The 19969-nt window shown below is 40.1% G+C and overlaps 1 protein-coding gene across 1 annotated transcript in view; it reads right to left on the bottom strand.

Moving 5' to 3' along the window:
* Positions 1 to 169: 169 nt before the first annotated feature.
* The window catches only part of MRPL48 (mitochondrial ribosomal protein L48), a 96566-nt gene continuing 76766 nt past the window's right edge, over positions 170 to 19969 (bottom strand). Inside the window, exons 7-10 of the mRNA XM_047071978.1 lie at positions 14026 to 14195; positions 3843 to 3945; positions 1657 to 1746; positions 170 to 492 (exon numbers count right to left, since the gene is read on the bottom strand). Coding sequence (XP_046927934.1) covers positions 418 to 492; positions 1657 to 1746; positions 3843 to 3945; positions 14026 to 14195 — 438 coding nt within the window. The 3' untranslated portion in view covers positions 170 to 417. The remainder of the gene's footprint in view (positions 493 to 1656; positions 1747 to 3842; positions 3946 to 14025; positions 14196 to 19969) is intronic.

The following is a 19969-nucleotide window of genomic DNA, read 5'->3' on the forward strand; positions in this document are numbered from 1 at the left end:
AAATAGAATCCCTTAAAGATACTCCACAGGGCAGCTGGCTGGCTCAGTCGGTGGCGCATATGACTCTTGATCTTGGGGTTGTGAGTTCAAGCCCCACGCTGCTGGGTGGGTATAGAGATTACTTAAAAATAAAATCTTAAAATAAAAAAATAAAAGATACTCCACAGGATGGATGGACTTCTCACATACGCACATGTCCACCAGCTGCAGATTTTTATTAGATGAAGGATGTCTTAGGTTGGCTCAAAGGAAAGTGGTAATCGGCAACACTCCTCCATATAAGAGAGGAGGCATTCCTGGCTAATGGGGATGGGTAGTTACAATATCTAAAGGATCTTCTTAATTTTGACCACCCAGGAAGCTCTTCCCCTTGGCACTCAATATCACCAGTCCTGGCTTGAAAGGGTTTGCAATGAGCTAGTTCAACTTAGCCAACAGTTCTTCCAGTTCTGGCCGAGCTTTGAACCTTCCTTTGAAGTCTTCTTCAGTGTGCTGGGGAGAAGAAAAAGTAAGTAAGTGAGAATTACTACAGAGCTTTCAGTTATTCATACATACACAGCATTAAAAAAAAAAAAAAAAAGCAGGGCATCTGGGTGGCTCACTCGGTTAAGCATACGACTCTTGATTTTGGTTCAGGTCATGATCTCACAGTTTGTGGGATCAAGCCCTGAGTCAGGCTCTGTGCTGAGCATGGAGCCTGCTTGGGATCCTCTCCCACTCTTCCTGTCCCTCTCCCCTGCTCACACTCTCTCTCTCAAAAATAAATAAATACACGTTAAAAAAAGCCATCAGACAGCTCTGTAGAGAATGATTCAGATTCAACTAACTTTTCATGAGACTTATATTAGATACTAGGGATTCTAAGTTGAATCGGACTTCCTCCCTGCCTTAAATGAACTTAAGTCTGGTGAGAGAAGACAGACATATAAAGAATTAATGTCAGAATGCTGAGTATATCATTAGAAGCATTTAAAGAGAGGCAATGCCCAAATTCTCCATCTACAATAGGAAAGACATAAGGACTGGAATATTTAAGTCAGCATGACCAGCACATTTTCTCCTATATACAGATCTGTGTGAAACCTGAATAACAAGAAGAGAATTAACAAGCATGGACTCAGAACAAGGAGAGCTGGATACAGCAAATTGCATCAGTCTAAAATGACCTGATGTATCTGTGTCATAACAAGGCTTGTCTTGGCATATGGACCCAAATACTCAGTATTTAGGCTGAAGTTCCTAATGTTTTCTAAGTTTTGCATGCCAAATTTCCTTCTGATTGGCATTCTTCAGTCAGGCTACAGTCAAGCCTTAAAGGTCCAGGAAACTCTTCTTTAAAGTACATTTCCTTATTTGTGTTCTGATTAATTAGACTGTATGTAATCTTAAATCATGTTATTTCTGCACACAACTATGGGTTCACCCCTAACACCAGGATACTGTGATGGAGTTCTGCTCCTGTGGTCCATAAAGGATCATCCCTGATCCATTGGAAGAGGCAGGATAATGACCACAGTTATACCAGTCTGCAAACCTTTCCTGTTTATTATCTGGGCTAATTACCCACATTTCTGTCTTGTTTCTAAAGCCAGATGCTCTTATCCATATTGAACACAGGTGGGCCACCAGGGGGCCTCTTCTCAAACTAGCACATACCTCCTTCACTGACAATCTGACTCCTTCAGGAAGATTACTTTGGATTATTTCCAAGAAAATCTCTGCAAATGTAGCACTCAAACCGCTGATCTGCAAAGGAAAAAAGATGCTCTAAGAGAGAGCACTGAAAGCCAGGTGATTGGGCAGACATGGCAGGGGCTCAGATGTCAGCTTCAGCAGAGCTACAGGGCCCTTGGGTAGAGGATTAACACCCAGAGCCAGTTTCAGAGCCAACCTCTACAGGATTCCTCTTGCCATCAAAGTGTCTGCTTGCCAACATAGTAGTCATGGCTAGTGTCTGCTCCTGCAGACAATGGATGTCATAACTGGACCAAGAGGTTATCAAGTCCAGGATGACTTTCTGATTCCACTCAGGTGTACCCACATAGACTGGACTAGTGTCAGACCCTGTGCGGAGAATCCAGAGGCGAATCAGATGTGTAGTAGAAGGGCACGCAGGGGGCTGCAGGAACCCACAAGACAAATATCTCCTAACCTAAGGAGGTCAAAGACAGCTTCCAAAAAAAGGTAACTTCTAGGTGGAGTCTTGAAGAAAAACAGGAGTAAACTAGGAGAATTCAGCAGTAATAGGGAGGGTTTTCAAAGCAGAAGAAATCAGTAAAGTGTGTTGCATCACACAGTACTAGGGAATTAAAATGAGTTCCATGTATGGCTGGAATGAATGGGGTGAGAAGAGGAAAAGCAGGAAGAGAATCATAAAGGTATTTAGGCACTAAAGAGATCAAACTTTATCCTATGGGCCTCAGTGGCAAGATAGATCTTTCTTAAGATCTGTATCTCAAATAATTTATTTCTGATAATATTTAAAGAACTAAAGATTGTTAAGTACTTAATTTTTAAAGTTAGCATAATAGATTTAAGGTGTTACTACCTTAACATTCTGTTACGGAATGTTATATTATGGAACATATATTATGGAATATATACGTCTTGTTGATATACTTCTTGAGTGGGTCAGAAAGGGGTGATGTCCATACATGGGAATATTATTTGGCAATACAAAGGAATGAAGCATTGATACCAGCTACAACATGGATGAACCTTGAAAACATGCTAAGTGGAAGTAGCCAGACAGAAAAGGCCATATATTGTATAATTCCATTTAAATGAAATGTCCAGAAGAGGTAAGATCATAGAGGCAGAAACAGATTTGTGGTTGCCAGGAGCTGGGGGGGACAGGGAAGGAGGAGTGACTGCAAATGGGTAGAGTTTCCTTTCGGGGTAATGAAATTGTTTAAAATTGTGGTGATGGTTGCCTAACTGTGAATATATTAAAACCCATTTAATTGTACGTGTTAAATGGGTAAATTGTATATGAATACAATTCTCAATAAAGCTGTTAGGGGGCATCTGGGTGGCTCAGTTGGTTAAGTCTCCAACTCTTGATTTCGGCTCAGGTCATGATGTCACTATTTGAGATCAAGCCCCACATCAGGTCCTGCACTGACAGCAGGGAGCCTGCTTGGAATTCCCTCTCTCCCTGTCTCTCACCCTCCCTCTCCTCCCCCTGCTCACAAGCTCCCTCTCGCTCTCAAAATAAATTTAAAAAAATAAACTTAATAAAATTTTTTAGTGTTTACTTTTGAGAGAGAGAGATAGAGTGTGACAGAGGAGGGGCAGAGGGAGAGGGAAACAGAATTGGAAGCAGGGATCAAACCCCCAAACCGCAAGATCATAACCTGAGCCAAAGTCACAGATTCAACCAACTGAGCCACCCAGGCACCCCTAAAAAAATAAACTTTAAAAAGCAAAACATCAGTTCCTCTACAATTGGTTTTATATATGCTGAGTGTAGGACACCTGTGGAATATCCCAGTGGAGAAGTCCAGTAAATAAGTGGATATCAGGTTTGAAGCTCAATGGAGAGATCAGGACTGGAGATGTTATCTAGGGGTTATTAGTATATAACCCATCAGGACTGGGAGATATGTATCAGGGGGTTGTCGGTATGTTATGATGGCCACTGAGACCCGGGGAATGAGTGAGATTGCATAGAGGGAAGGTATTACACAAGGAGAGATGGAAGGATCAAGAACTAAACGCTGGAGAACATCGTCATTTCAGGGGGCAGGCAACAGGAAGAGAAGGGCATGGTAGAAGGACAAAAAAATAGAAGAAGAACCAGGAGAGGCAAATACATTTCAAGTTTCTCCCAGAGTGCCTACCTGAACCACTCGCTCATGGGTGGTAAGAACTGAGTCCAAGAACATTTTGCTGCCTTGGTCTTGCAGCCGCAATACCTCCATGGTTTTGGTGGGCATCGCATAACTATGGGAAGGAAGAGTCAGCTATGAGGAGGGTTCCTTTAAGTCAGCAGCACCACTTGAATCAGGGTGGTCCCTGAGTACAGCCACTCCTGCAATGCAGTGACTCCTGGAATCTAGGGCAGTTTATCTGCAACCAGGGTAAAGTAAGCAGATCCTCTTAAACCTCCTCCAGAAACCTCTAAACTCCCTGAAGGAACAGACCTTCTAATGCCTTTTGCATCCCTAGTTCTTGCCTGATAGACGTTCTAATGCCTTTTGCATCCCTAGTTCTTGCCTGATAGAACATTGAATAAAATCTGGTGATTAATAACTATTCACTGCTACTAAAGAAAAGCCAATTCTAAAAGAATTGACCTCATCACTTTGGAGGCTAACCTTGGGTATTTCACCTCTTCTGGAGAAATGAGGCATGAAACCCAACTGTTTTAAAAGAGCATAATTTCTCAACCTCAGCACTATTGACATTTTAGACCAAATAATTCTTTGTTGCGGGGGGCTGGCCTATGTATCCCTAATCTCTACCCACAAGATGCCAACAGTACCCCCCTGAAATGGTGACAATAAAAATTATCTCCAGGGATACCTGGGTGGCTCAGTTGGTTAAATGTCTGACTTTGGCTCAGGTCATGATCTCACGGTTCGTGAGTCCTGTGTCGAGCTCTGTGCTGACAGCTCAGAGCCTGGAGCCTGCTTCAGATTCTGTGTCTCCCTTTCTCTGTCTGCCCCTCCCCTGCTTGCTCTCTGTCTCTCCCTCAAAAATAAACATTAAAAAAATTTTTTTAATAAAAAAAATTATCTCCAGACATTATTAAATGTCCCCAGCTTGAGAAATACTGTTGTAGAGACTATGCTTGCTATAATAAGCTTCAGCAGATCTACATGCTGCAGTGAAAAGAACACTGGATTTAGGGTCAAATCTTGGCCCTCTAGCTTATTAGCAATATTTACTAAGGCAAGTTACTTGTCTCTGTCGGCCTCAGTTTATTCCACAATAAAGGGGATTATAATCTAGGTCTAAATTAATAGATGTGTGAAGATCAGGTGTGGTGATAAAATAGGACCAATGGCTCCACAGAAATACGGTATTAGTGTTACCTTGTCAAAAAGGTCATCAAAATGAAGATAAATGGAATAATAACAATAGAATTCCTGAATTTTCATGCCAAACAAAGCTTCATCAATTGATAGCAAGGGGCATGGCTCTCTACGAAATGAATAATGGAAATAATGGAAGTGGATTAGAGACATGATAGTCCTGGATTTAAATGTTGGCTCTGCCCCTTATTACCTATTTGACCTTGGACAATTAATTCAGTTTTCTGAGTCTCAGAGTCTTCAGCTACAAAATGAGAATAATGATACCTAGTTCATAGAGTTGTTGCAATGATTAAATAAGATTATATAAGTAATTTGCCCGGCATAATATGACTACAAATGCCAATTCCCTTGCCCTTATAGAGAGTAAATGCTAGGTACTGCAAACTTCCAGGTAACCTCCCTAAATAACATTCCTTACCACTTTCTAGCACAATCTCTGACTTCCTCTTCCAAAAGCTTTCAGGAAAGTGAAAAGTATTCTAAAACGCTAGTTTTCTTTCTTGACATTCTGCAAATAAGACTGACTAACTAAAGTGGGAGTTGTCCATTCCTACCACTGAGCATGCATTCTATTCAACACTTACTTCACAAGATTTAGTTCATTTGTTCATTCACTCATTCATTCATTCATTCATTCATTCAACAAACATTTACTCAAAGCCTGTTTTGTCCTAGGCACACTACTGGGCAATATGTAGCCTATCCTTTAAAGGAGCTCACTAAGGGGTGCCTGAGTGGCTCAACTGATTAAGTGTCCAACTTCGGCTCATGATCTCACGGTTCGCGAGTTCAAGCCCCGCGTTGGGGTCTGTGCTGACAGCTCAGAGCCTGGAGCCTGCTTCGGATTCTGTGTCTCCCTCTCTCTCTGCCCCTCCCCTGCTTGCACTCTATCTCTTGCTCTGTCTCAAAATAAATATACATTAAAAAATAATAATAAATAAATAAATAAATAAATAAATAAAGGAGCTCACTAAAAGTGTTTTGGAGAGACAAGAAAGTACACAAACATCTTCACTACAGTAAGAAAAAGGCAATAATAGTCACGTACTGAATATTACAGGGACAAGAGAGAGAAAGGGAGCTCAAGGAAGACTTCACAGGTGAGGTAGCATTTTATCAAGTTATAAAGAATGAACATGTAGGCATTTGCCCAGGCAGCATTCCAAAAAAGTGAAGCAGCTATTGATAAGCCCTCAGAGAAAACCAACAGAAAAACCATAGTTTGACGTACTTTGACAAAGAAATACTGGGAACTCTGGTCATTTCAAGGTAGAATAGGCCTTTGAGTAGTAAGAATACATGTAATTTTTCTTCAGTGTCTACACTTTTCTGTATTTTACAAATTTTCTGCAATAAACATAACTTGAACGATCAGACAGGGAAAGCAGAAGGGAAGAAATGAAATAATTGTCAAAAGTCAATCTAAAATGACAAAATAATGCTACCTTCAGGATAGCATTCTTACTGCCTGAGACAGGACACAAGGGAGCCTGTTGGGGTATTAGGGAACTTAGAATCCATGGATTCCACTAAATATAAATCATACCTCCATTTTAAGCAATGTAAGTGGACTTCAAGGAAAAAAAAAAAAAAGAAAAAAAAGTAGCGTTAGAGAGAGTGACGCTGAGTGATGCTTTTAGTCTCCACAAAGCACAGGGGCTATATCAGCTTCAGGCTTGGAAGCTGCTCCCAGATGAATAAGATTTCCATCTCCAGGCAGCTGCTCAGCAAGGGAGGCAGGCAGATTAAGAAACCTGCAGGACCTTCTTCCTCTCCCCTCCTGGGTGAGTTGCAGCTGCAGCAGTGCAGACCATTTATAGAACAAAAGCCAGCACTTTGCTCCCCTGCCCAATTCCATCTCAAGGTCAGAGCCCTACCCCACCACTCCCAGAGGAAAAATGGATCACGATGAAATGAAAATCAGAAGAAAAGAAAATCATTTTATCTCTGAAAAGCTGGGCAGTGAGAATGCCTAACAATACAATGGTCTGAAAACCTCAATCAATGCAGAGAAGGGAGTTGCGAAAACGAACATCTCTTTATGCTCTGTGCTATTTGGAGAAACGAGCTAGAAAAGAGGCAAAAGCAGCACATCATTCATTCTGCTGTTCTAAGAATCATGCCAATGACTATTAAAACTCAATCCAAGTCAATGAATATTTATTCAGTGCTTACTATGTGTCAGGTACTGGGAAAGGTCTTAGGGTTACACTGCTAATGGAGATCGAAAGTCCTTGCCTTATAGATCTTAGAGTCTAAGAAGGAAGACCAATAAGAGACAAGTAATTACGAGGGTAAGGAATGAGTGCCATGAAAGGGAAGTTATATAATCTTTACTTCTCCCAAATATTTAACATAAAGACTTAATTTAATGAGGTTCTCTGAAGAAGCTAAGAAAAAAGCAGGGGTTAGTTAAGTAAAGGGGAAAGAGTATTCTAAGCTTTAGAGAGCAAGCATATGCACAGGTCCTGAGGTGGAAAGGGATAAAATCAAAGCCTCTGTTAATTGGAGGGAGAGGAAGACGGAACGGGAAATATGAGTTAAGGCAACAGAAGCAAGCCCAGGCCATAGAGCACCTAGCAAGCCATGTGAGGAACTTTCATTTTGATCCTAAAGGAATAGGAAGCCATAGAAGGATTTGAAGCATGCTAGTAACATGATAATATTTCCATTCTAGAAAGATCACACTGAAAGCTGCATGTAGAACCAATTACAAAGAATTGAGAATTTGAAAAAAACGTGGATTCAAATCCAGACCTTGCCTTTTATTAGATGTATGACCATAGGCAAGCTTCTATTATATTAATAAATAATAATAATAGTAGCAGCCAACTCTCGTTGGGAACAGTTATAAGCACTTTAAATATATTATCTCCCTTAATTTTCACTATAGCCTTTGTATGTAGGAACTTGTATTAACTCCATTTTACAGATGAGGAAACCAAGATACAGAGTTTAAGTAAACTGCCCAACGTCACACAATAAGAATGCTGCAGAACCAGAGCAAAACCCTAGCAGTCTGGCCACAGAGTTGATACTTTGATTCACTATGTGTTAGGTGCTTAGGTGCTTCTTGGAATCAAGCAACATTATACAAAAAAAGCCAGAATGGTTGGCTGATAGTAGGTGCTCAACAAATGCTACTGCGTTCCTGCCTTTACTCAAAAGAAGCCAGAGCTTTCCACAGCCAGGTTTTAAAAACAGCACCTTTTAAAAAGTCCTTCTAAAAATGTAAAACACTATTTCAGGGAATTAACCCACTATAGGTATGATAACATTCTGGAAATGACACTTAATGCCTCTTTGCCACCACAACCTCTGAGAAGCTACCCCTAATCCCTGCCAGCTAAAAAAAATATATTCTCCGTAGCTGTTAATAACAATATTATTCACAGAGTGTTTACAATGTTCTGGCCTCTCTGCTAAGTGCTATCATACACTTTCTTATTTAATTTTCAGAACTTAAAGGAATAAGAAAATTATCATCCCAGTTAGATAGATGAGGAAACTGAGGTTCAGAATTTCCGAAGGTCATATTGCCAACAACTGGTAGAACTAGAATTTGAACACAAGCCGTTTGATTCCAGAGCCTGTACTCTTAACCAATTGTTACTCAAAGTATGGTCCATAGGCAAGTTAAGTTGCTGGTGAACAAACTGCTTGTTATCAGTCCGTTACAAGATAAGAAGCATGCAACAGTCATTAAACACACCAACATTTAATTCAGCCAACATTTTTTTTTTCAATAGTGAGACTTTCTTGATGAAGGAAGCAAAGCACTAATGTACATTTTGGCATTAGCTTCTGATATCTTTGCAGAGTGGCACTTTCAGGAAGCATTGTTCTAAATTATTATGCTGTTCAGCCTCCTTGAACTGACATTGCATTTCATCCTTCACTTACCACCTTCCACATTACGTTGTACACGCGCGCACACACACACACACACACGTGCGTGCACACGCACACTCCCTAAAATCAGGGACATTCTCCTTGGTATCCTCCAGTCAGGATGTCTAATACAATACCAACCATACAGCAGGAATAGACTCGATCAGTATTTTAATTCATTAATTAAAGACACTTTCATTAAACTTCAGGAAACGTATACCATATACACCACACACTTGCATTGTTCAGTCACGTTCAAGAACCTGTCATTCTTTCAACAACGGCTTAATGTCCCCCATGTGGCAGGACCTGTGCTAGATGCTAAAGAAATAAAAAAGAACACAGTTCCCACTAGTCAGTAGGGAGGGCAGCTGACACATGAATAGATTATTACGGCCCAAAGCACTAAGTGACATGATAGAAGTATGCGTCAAGTGCTGAAAGAGCAACCAACTCTCTGGGGCATCAGGAAAAGATAAAGCACATCTTTAGGCCTAAAACAATTGAAGTACTATTAGCTGTGAGAGCTAAAGTCACAGGTTATTATCCAATCTTTTCAAGTGCATGTTTAGCACAGTTATATTCCACGTTACCAAGGTTTAAAAGTTCAAATTTAGCTTAAGAATTTAAATTAGACCCTATACGATTAAAAATACTGGGAGTCAGGCAGAAATGAGTTAATCTAGGCCACTTACTGGTTTTGTGACTTTTGGGCCTGCTGGGCCTTGGTTTCCTCATTTGTAAAATGGGAATATACTGCTATCTAATGAGTAAGAAAGTATAATTTTTACCATATCCACACACCGGGCCACGTATTACTTGCCACAATGGCCAACCACCAAAATGATTATTCTTTAAATAACATGGCAATAAATGGCAAACCACCAAAATGATTTTTCTTTAAATCAGTTCACTTAAAAAGTTATTTAAGGGGCGCCTGGGTGGCTCAGTCGGTTAAGTGTCCGACTTTGGCTCAGGTCATGATCTCACAGTTTGTGAGTTCGAGCCCCACGTCGGGCTCTGTGCTGACAGCTCAGAGCCTGGAGCTTGCTTCAGATTCTGTGTCTCCCTCTCCCTCTGCCCCTCCCCTGCTCACTCTCTGACTCTCTCTGTCTTTCAATAATAAATAAACGTTAAAAAAAATTAAAAAAAAAAAGTTATTTAAAAAATAAACTTGAGGGGCACCTGGGTGGCTCAGTTGGTTAAGCATCCAACTCTTGATTTCCACTCCGGTCATGATCTCACAGTCATAAGATTGAGCCCTGCATTTAGCTCCACAGTGAGCGTGGAGCCTGCTTGGGATTCTCTCTCTCCCTCTCCCTCGGCCCCTCCCCTGCTCACATTTTTTCTCTCTTTCAATAAATAAACAAACTTAAAAAAAAATAAAAGAGAGACTTGAGATGTAGAGCAACTGGAATTCAAGTTGCTGATGTGTAAGAAAATGGTAAAGCCACTTTGGAAAACAGTTTGAAAGTTTCTTATAAATTTAAACATCCACTGCCCTTACCATTCGACCCAGCAATCAAATTCCTAGAGAAATGAAAACATGTTCTCACAAAAAGCTGTACATGTTTATAGTGGCTTTATTTATAACTGCCCAAAACAGGAAACAATACAAATGTCCTTCAACTGTTGAATGGATAAACAAACAAGCATCCACTCATTGAAATGCTAATCGGCAGCAAAAAGGAACAAACTACCTGATACATGCAACAGCATAGATCAATCTCAAATACATTATCCTAAGTGAAAGAAGCAGACTCAAAAGGAAAAATACTGTATAATCCCACTTATATGACATTCTGGAAAAGGCAAAAACTATAGGGGCACCTGGGTGGCTCAGACGGTTAAGCCTCCAACATCAGCTCTGGTCATGATCTTGCAGTTCATGGGTTAAAGTCCTATGTTGGGATCTGTGCTGACAGTTCAGAGCCTGGAACCTGCTTTGGATTCTGTGTCTCCCTCTCTCTCTCTCTGCCCCTCCCCCACTTGTTCTCTCTCTCTCTCAAAAATAAGTAAACTTTTTTTTTTAATTTTTTTTTTAGCATTTATTTATTTTTGAGACAGAGAGAGACAGAGCATGAACGGGGGAGGGGCAGAGAGAGAGGGAGACACAGAATCTGAAGCAAGGCTCCAGGCTCCGAGCTGTCAGCACAGAGCCTGACGCAGGGCTCGAACTCACAGACTGCGAGATCGTGACCTGAGCTGAAATCGGACGCTCAACCGACTGAGCCACCTAGGCGCCCCAAGTAAACATTTTTTTAAAAAAGTATTAAAAAAAACTATAGGGGCAGAAAACAGATCATTAGTTGTGAGGGACTAGGGCTAAGAGGAGGGACTGACTACAAACGTGGGAGGGAACTTCCTGGGATAATGTAAATGTCCTACATCTGGATGATGATAGTACATACTGTCATTTGTCAAAACTCAGAAATTGTCCACTAAAGGGGTGAATTTTACTGAATTTAAACTATATCTCAGTAAGCCTGACTTTATATCACTATTGTAAATGGAAGACCAGTATCAGCTGCCATCCATAGAAGTTAAAAAAAAATTACAATGGGGGTGCCTGGCTGGCTCAGTCCATAGAATATATGACACTTTTTTTTTTAAGTTTATTTATTTTGCGGAGGGAAGGGCAGAGAGAAGGAGAGAGAGAATCCCAAGCAGGCTTCATGCTGTCGGCGCAGAGCCCCACGACGAACCATGGGGCTCCAACTCACGAACCATGAGATCATGACCTGAGCTGAAATCAAGAGTCAGACACTCAACCAACTGAACCACAGAACACATGACAGGTGCCCCAGAACACATGACTCTTAATCTCAGGATCATGAGTTCAAGTCCCATGCTGAGCCTAGAGCTTACTTTTAAAAAGTACAACAGAAACAAAATAATGGTATAAAATTCTCATTAGACATGATTGCTAGCCAAAGACTCTTGAGTCTGAGGTCCTTTCTCTGCTATAAAGATTAGGAGGTGCTACAGTGGTGTTAAGAACATACCAGAACCACACTAAAAAATCTCTCCTTGACATAATTAGGATGAATGAGAGTTAAAAAGGGAAGAAATCTCTCACCATGTGATTTAATGTTATTTAAAGCAAACTACAGGGCATCTCACACCTTCTGAAACCCTGAGAGATAAGATATGTAAAGTGCCTGGCCTGGAGTAGATAGCCAGTAATTGTTAGTTCTCTTCCCCTACAGTTTTCCAACAAATCCAAAGAGTAAATGAAAACCAGAGCAGGCGAAGAAAGCCTAAATAAATGGGGAGATATACCTCGTTAAAGGATCAGAGGAATCAAAATAGTTGTCAATTCTCTTCAAATTGACCTACAGATTCAACACAATCCCAATAAAATCCCATCAGGTTCCTTTCTGTAGAAATCGACAAACTATAATTATAAAACATTTAAGGAAAACCAAATGACCTAGGATAGCCAAAATAATTTTGAAAAAAAAAAAAAGTTGTAGTTTCAGTAATCCAGCTACAGTAATCAAGACAGTCTGGTATTGGTATAAGTATAGATACATACATCGCTGTAACAGAAGAGAGTCCAGAAATATATCCACACATACATGGTTAACTGACTTTCAAAAAGTGCTAAGACAATTTGATAAAAGCTAGAAAATCTTTTTAACAAATGGTGCTGGAACAACTGGTTATTTACATGAAAAAAAAAAAAACCACAAACACTTTGATTCATATCTCATACCATATACAAAAATAACTCAAAATGGATCATGGACCTAAAAGTAAAACTTAAAAATATAGAACCTTTAGAAGAAAACACAGGAGAATATCTTTGTGATCTTGGGTTAGACAATACTTTCTTAGATATGACACCAAAAGCATGAATAAAAAAAAATTAATAAACTGAACTTCATCAAACTTGAAAAAAGTCTGCCTTCCAAAGGACTCAGCTAAGAAGATGACAAGATAAGTCACAGACAGGAAGAAAATATTTGCAAAGCATACTGAAAAAGAACTGGTATCCAAAAATAGATAAAGAATTTTCATAACTTAATTATAAGAAAACAAACAACCCAATTTTAAAAATGGACAAACAGGGGCGCCTGGGTGGCGCAGTCGGTTAGACGTCCGACTTCAGCCAGGTCACGATCTCGCGGTCCGTGAGTTCGAGCCCCGCGTCGGGCTCTGGGCTGATGGCTCAGAGGCTGGAGCCTGTTTCCGATTCTGTGTCTCCCTCTCTCTCTGCCCCTCCCCCGTTCATGCTCTGTCTCTCTCTGTCCCAAAAATAAATAAACGTTGAAAGAAAAAAAAAAAATTAAAAAAAAAATGGACCGTCATCAAAGCAAATATACACCAAATTAGCACATGAAAAGATATCAAAATCATTATTTATTAGGGAAATGAATATTAAGACCACTCACTATGAAATACTATATATCTATTAGATATATCTTTAGGGAAAAAAATGACAATACCAAGTGCTGCCCAGGAAAAGGAGTTACTGTAATTCTCACACATTGTTGGTGGGAAAACAAAATGGTGCAGCCACTTTGGAAAACAGACGTCAGTTTCTTACGAAGTTAAACATACATTCACCATACAATCTCCAAATCCCAGGTTTAGGTGTTATCCAGAGAAAAGATATATGCATGAGAATGCTTATGACAGCTTTATTTATAATTACCAATAAACTAGAGAACAATGAAAATGTACATCAACTGGTGAATGGGTAAACCAATTAAGGTCCAGCATTTAATGGAATACTACTCAGCAATAAAATACTTGCAAAAACATGGATGAATATTAAACATATTATGCTAAGTGAAAGAGGACAGACACAAAAAGCTACATACCATATGATTCCATTTACATGATGTTCTGGAGAAATTAAAACAACAGGGACAGCAAATCAATTGTTGGTTGGGATCTGACTACACCAGGGCACTGGGGAAATTTTGGGGTTAATAGAACTGTTCTACATTCTGATTGTGGTAAACTATATACCTAAAAGGATGAATTTTACTAAATGTAAATTATACCTCAAAACCTCATTTAACGACAAAGCAGAGCATGCCACTCACACCAAAAACATCCCATGCAAAGGCATCCTTCATACCTTTCCTCAACTTTAATGGATAGATGGTTGCAGAGGTTGTGAACATATTGGGCATAACTCTCTGCCACGGCCATGTCGTATGCAGTCAGGTGAATGTTTAAAACCCCATATTCATAATCTGTTCCCAAATTAATGGGTCTCACTTCCACTTTTCCTCTCTTCTTCTTGGGCTGAACCAAAAACAAAAGGAGAAAGAAAATAAATCAAAGTATTACACAAAAAATTCTAATCATCCCATCTTGTTATCAAAGAAATCAATCTTTCAAATAAATTTACCATTTTTGTCTTAGGTTACCTTACCTTCAAATTGAAGTTTCTTTGGGAAGGAAAGAGTAGCTTCCCTTACCAGTCTGGGCTATGACATCAGCCAACAAAAGGAGAGGGAATATTGCTGGCATTCCTTTAACACAAATACAAGTGACTATCTTCTGCAATTAACTTGATATGAAACCATCTCTCATCTCTGGCCCTTAGTTGCCCAATTTTCAAATTGGTGGGTTTTTTGGTTCTTAATCTAGAATCCATGGAGGAATTTCAAATGGTCTATCAACCCCAAAATTTATTTTTTTTTTAATTTTTTTTTTCAACGTTTATTTATTTTGGGACAGAGAGAGACAGAGCATGAACTGGGGAGGGGCAGAGAGAGAGGGAGACACAGAATCGGAAACAGGCTCCAGGCTCTGAGCCATCAGCCCAGAGCCCGACGCGGGGCTCGAACTCCCGGACCGCGAGATCGTGACCTGGCTGAAGTCGGACGCTTAACCGACTGCGCCACCCAGGCGCCCCTCAACCCCAAAATTTATATGCAAAATTTTACCAGCATGCATATTTTTCTGAAGGAAAGAATCCTTAGCTTTCATTAGAATCTTAAATCAATTGCAAGGAAACCCAGGATTAGTTCTCTTCCAGCCCCTGCAGCTTTCAATTTCTGCATTTAGTCTTCCTTTTTCTTTTTTAAGTTTATTTATTTTGAGAGAGAGAGAGAGTGTGTGCACACAGGGAGGAGCAGAGAGAGAGAGAGAGAGAGAGAGAGAGAGAGAGAGAGAATCCCAAGCAGGCTCCCCACCATCAGCTCAGAGCCCTATGCAGGGCTAGATCTCATGAACTGCGAGGTCATGACCTGGGCCGAAACCAAGAGTCAGATGCTTAACCAACTGAGCCACCCAGGAGCCCCCAATCTTTCTTAAAAAAAATTGAGAAATAGACAAATTATTTCTTTTTTTTCATTAAAAAAAAATTTTAACATTCGTTCATTTTTGAGAGACAGAAGGAGACAGAGCATTAGTTGGGGAGGGGAACAGAGAGAAAGGGAGACACAGAATCCAAAGCAGGCTCCAGGCTCTGAGCTGTCAGCACAGAGCCCAACGCAGGGCTTGAACCCACAAACCATGAGATCATAACCTGAGCTGAAGTCAGACTCTTAACCAACTGAACCACATAGGCGCCCCAAGAAATAGACAAATTATTTCTACTTTACCCTTTTGTATTGCTCCACTACATATCAACCTGTGCAGGCTGTGGTAAAAAGTTAAAATGAGGCCTGGGAAAATAGATATTTAACCCAACATAGATCAGGATCAAGAAATCTTCTCAACCAGAAATAATTTAACCTGAATCCCCATCAAGAGGGGGGGACTTGTTAAATAAATCATGGAACATTCATACAATAGTATACATTATGCAGCTTTAAGAAGGAATAGGAATTTCTTTCTGTACTATATGGAAAAGTCTTTAAAATAAATGATAAAAGCAAACTGTAGGATAACATGCTCAGAATATTGCCATGCATACCAAAAAAGGGTGTGTGTGTGCGCACGCACATGTGTGTGTGTAATTACATACGTATTTATTTGCTCATATATTAAAAATATGTCTGGAAGGATGCACAAAAATACTAATATCATTGGCTCCCTGTGAGGGAACTGGATAGCTTGGGCATAGGAGTGGGAAGGAGACTTTTTTAGCTATTTCTCTTGTATATTTTTTGAATTTTTAATAAAGTTAATCTTTTGTCAGTTCAAAACTAGAATCTTAAACTCTACTATATTTTTAAGAAAATTTTTTTAGTAAAAGTTTTATTGCAATATAATACACATACTAAAGTGGTGCCTGGGTGGCTCAGTTGGTTAAGCATCCAGCTTCGGCTCAGGTCATGATCTCTCGGTTCATGAGTTCGAGCCCCACATTGGGCTCTGTGCTGACAGCTCAGAGCCTGAAGCCTGCTTTGGATTCTGTGTCTCCTTCTCTCTCTGCCCCTCCCCTGCTTGCGCTCTGTCTCTCTGTCTCTCTCTCAAAAAATGAATAAAACATTAAAAAAAATTTTTAAATACACATACTGAAAACAATGCATAAGTACACAACTCAATGAATTTTCACAAAGTGAAAATACCTGTATAATCAGTATCCTGAATAACACATAGACGACTACTAGCACCCCAAAAGCTCGTGCTCCTCAAATAAATGACTACTATTCTTACTTCTAAAACCATAGAATGATTTTGCCTGTTCTTGAAATTAATGTAAATGGAATGATACGCTATGTTATCTTTTATGTCTGCCTTCTTTCATTCATTATATTTGTTAGATTCATCATGTATTTGGTGAAATAGCAGTTCTTTCCTTCTCATTGCTCTAGTAGTCTATTGTATGAATATGCAACAATTTATCCTTTTTACAGCTGATGGAAATTTGGATTGTTTCTAACATATGTCCATAATTAATAGTACATCATGAATACCTACAATCTGAACTATTGAATTATAGAGTATGCATATGTTCATCTTTAATAAGTACTCTCAGTTTTACAAAGATGTTTCCAATTTCTTCTCCCACCAGGATGAATGAGAGTTCTAACTGCTCTACATTCTTGCCAACACAAAACTTAGTGTAGTTGAGTTTTCTGGTTTGCTTTAGCCATCCTGGTTGGTATTAAATGGTAATGAATTAGGGTTTTAACTTGCAGTTCTTTTGGGTCTATTGAGCCTGAGCACCTTTCCATTTGGATACTCTCTTTTGTAACATGCCTATTCAAGTATTTTGCCCATTTTTTAGATTAGGTTGTCTGCCTTTCTCTTACTGATGTGTAGATTCTTTCTATATTCTAGATATGATTCTTTGTTAAATATACATACTGCAAATATCGGCTCCCTCCCTATAGCTTCCCTTTCATATTTTTTTTTTAAATTTTTTTTTCAACGTTTTTTATTTATTTTTGGGACAGAGAGAGACAGAGCATGAACGGGGGAGGGGCAGAGAGAGGGAGACACAGAATCGGAAACAGGCTCCAGGCTCCGAGCCATCAGCCCAGAGCCTGACGCGGGGCTCGAACTCACGGACCGTGAGATCGTGACCTGGCTGAAGTCGGACGCTTAACCGACTGCGCCACCCAGGCGCCCCTTCCCTTTCATATTTTAATAGTGCACCTTAATGAGTAGAAGTTCTTATTTTTTATGTAATTCAATTTACTCATTCTTCCTTTTACAGTTATAGTGATTTGTGTGTCCTGTTTAAGAAATCTCTACCTTAATATTGTGAAGATATTCTCATATGTCATCTTCTAGTTGTAGATTATTTTAATATTTACATTTAGATCTACAATCCATCTTAAAGTAATTTTTGTGTATTGTATGAAATAGGAGTCCAGAGTAATTTTTTTCGGGGTGCCTGGGTGGCTCAGTCGGTTGAGCATCCGACTTCGGCTCAGGTCATGGTCTTGCAGTTCGTGAGTTCGAGCCCCGTGTCGGGCTCTGTGCTAACAAACAGCTCAGAGCCTAGAACCTGCTTCGGATTCTGTGTGTGTCTCTCTCTCCCCCTCCCCTGCTCATGCTATGCCTCTCTCTGTCTCTCAAAAATAAATATTTAAAAAAATTTTTTTTTTAAAAAGAGTAATTTTTTTTCACAGTCATCCAGTCCAGTTGACTCAGCACCATTGGACAGTAGTGTCACTTTTGTCATCTAAGTGCCCACAGATATATGGATCAGTTTCTATACTCTTTATTCTGTTCTGTTGGGCTATTTGTCTGTCCTTGAGCCAATACCACATCTTAACTATTGAACATTTACGATAAGTCCTACTATTTGGTAGAAATAGATTTTTTAAGGGGCGCCTGGGTGGCTCAGTAGGTCAAATGTCTGACTTCGGCTCAGGTCATGATCTCACAGTTTGTAAGTTCGAGCCCCATTATCAGCCTCTCTGCTGTCAGCACGGAGCCCGCTTGGGATCCTGCCTCCCTCTCTTTCTGCCCCTCCCCCACTCACAGGTGTGCACACTTGCATGTGGCATGTGCTCTCTTTCTCTCAAAAATATAAACATTTAAAAAAAAAAGAAATAGTTTTTTGAAGAAAAAGGTCAAAAATCTATCTCTATTTACATGTCTTAAGTCACCCCTATCTAACAGCCAACAGCCTAGTAGCTGCTACAGCAGAACTGTTCCTGGCGAAGCACCTGGAATGATTCTCTCCCATCACTGCTCCCTGGGTCAGTCCAAGATAGCAGAGGCCCAATGTAGGAGAGTAGGAGGAAGACCAAGAAATGATCCTTTCACAAGACCAGTAATACTGATGACAGACCTGATCTCACAGGGATGTTCTGAAAACTGAACAAAACATTACGTAAGGTGGTTAATACAATCTGTGCCACATAATTAAACACTGAATATATATAAACTTTTATTGCTATTTTCACTTTTATATTCCAATCTAGCACAGGCAAAGAGAAAACATGCAATGAATCACAAGTTTAGAATTTTAGAACTGGACAGCATTTAGAGACAATTGTGTCCCAATTCTTCATCTTTGCAGGGGAAGAATACGAAGCCCAGAGAAATTAAACATGTCCCCCAGAGCCACACAGCCAGGCAAGCAGATCCTAGGTACTAAAACTCAGACCTCCTGACCCCCAATACAGGGATTTTTCCACTGCAGCCTCTGCATTGCTAAAATTCTTTTTATAACCTTTATAGTTTCTGGATTTCCTATCTTTATGATGAAAGTCTTCCCCACTTCTTTATTATGTATATAGTCTCTTATAATTTCTCATTGCTAAAATTCTTAACAGTCGTGGCCACCCCAGGGTCCTAGACTTTGCTATGAGTGAGAAGCCAACCTCTAGAGACCAACCATCAAAGAACAGGAGCTTGTCTCTTTTTCAGAGCCTACCACATTCGTGGCCAAATGCAATGATCCAGACTTCTCATCAAGACATTCAGCACTGCAGTCAGAGCTGTGAAGAATACTAACGTAGGAATGCAATGAGGAGCTGCTAAAATTTTCCAGCAGAGAGGGGAGGAGCTTCTCTGAAGCCTTTAGAAAGCTTTTATAACCAGGGAAAATGCCAGGCTCTTCAAAGGTGTCACTTTAGGGGAACAAAACAAAACCAAAAAAGCTGATTCCAGTATCCCTCTTGGCATCTCACTTGCTTTTCTGTGTTGGCCTAGATATGCCTGGACCGATCCACACTATCAGGAGCCCACTGTGACATTATATTTCAGTTCTGAGCCAGGGCACAGCATAGCCAGCAAGAGCTTGCCTTCATATAATATCAGTCACCAGTTCCTATAATTTTACCTGTACAATCTTTCTCATATCCATCCCCTCCTTTCTAACCCTACTGCCTGAGTTTATGCCCTTATGACCACCATGGGGAGTTATTAAAGATATTGTGCAGGGGCGCGTGGGTGGCTCAGTTGGTTGAGTGTCCAACTTTGGCTCAGGTCATGATCTCACAGTTCGTGGGTTCAAGCCTCACATCGGGCTCTGTGCTGACAGCTCAGAGCCTAGAGCATGCTTCTGATTCTGTGTCTCCCCATCTCTCTGCCCCTTCCCCACTCATACTCTGTCTCTCCCTCTCTCAAAAATAAATATTTTTTAAAAATTAAAAAAACAAAGATATTGTGCAAAGGATCTACATGAGCTGTGTTTGGGGAAGCCCACCCTAGTTGCACAT

This window comes from Lynx rufus, unplaced genomic scaffold, assembly GCF_022079265.1.
Source record: "Lynx rufus isolate CCGP_SWC_20201006 ecotype Redwood Valley unplaced genomic scaffold, mLynRuf1.p SCAF_9, whole genome shotgun sequence".
Lineage (NCBI taxonomy): Eukaryota > Metazoa > Chordata > Mammalia > Carnivora > Felidae > Lynx > Lynx rufus.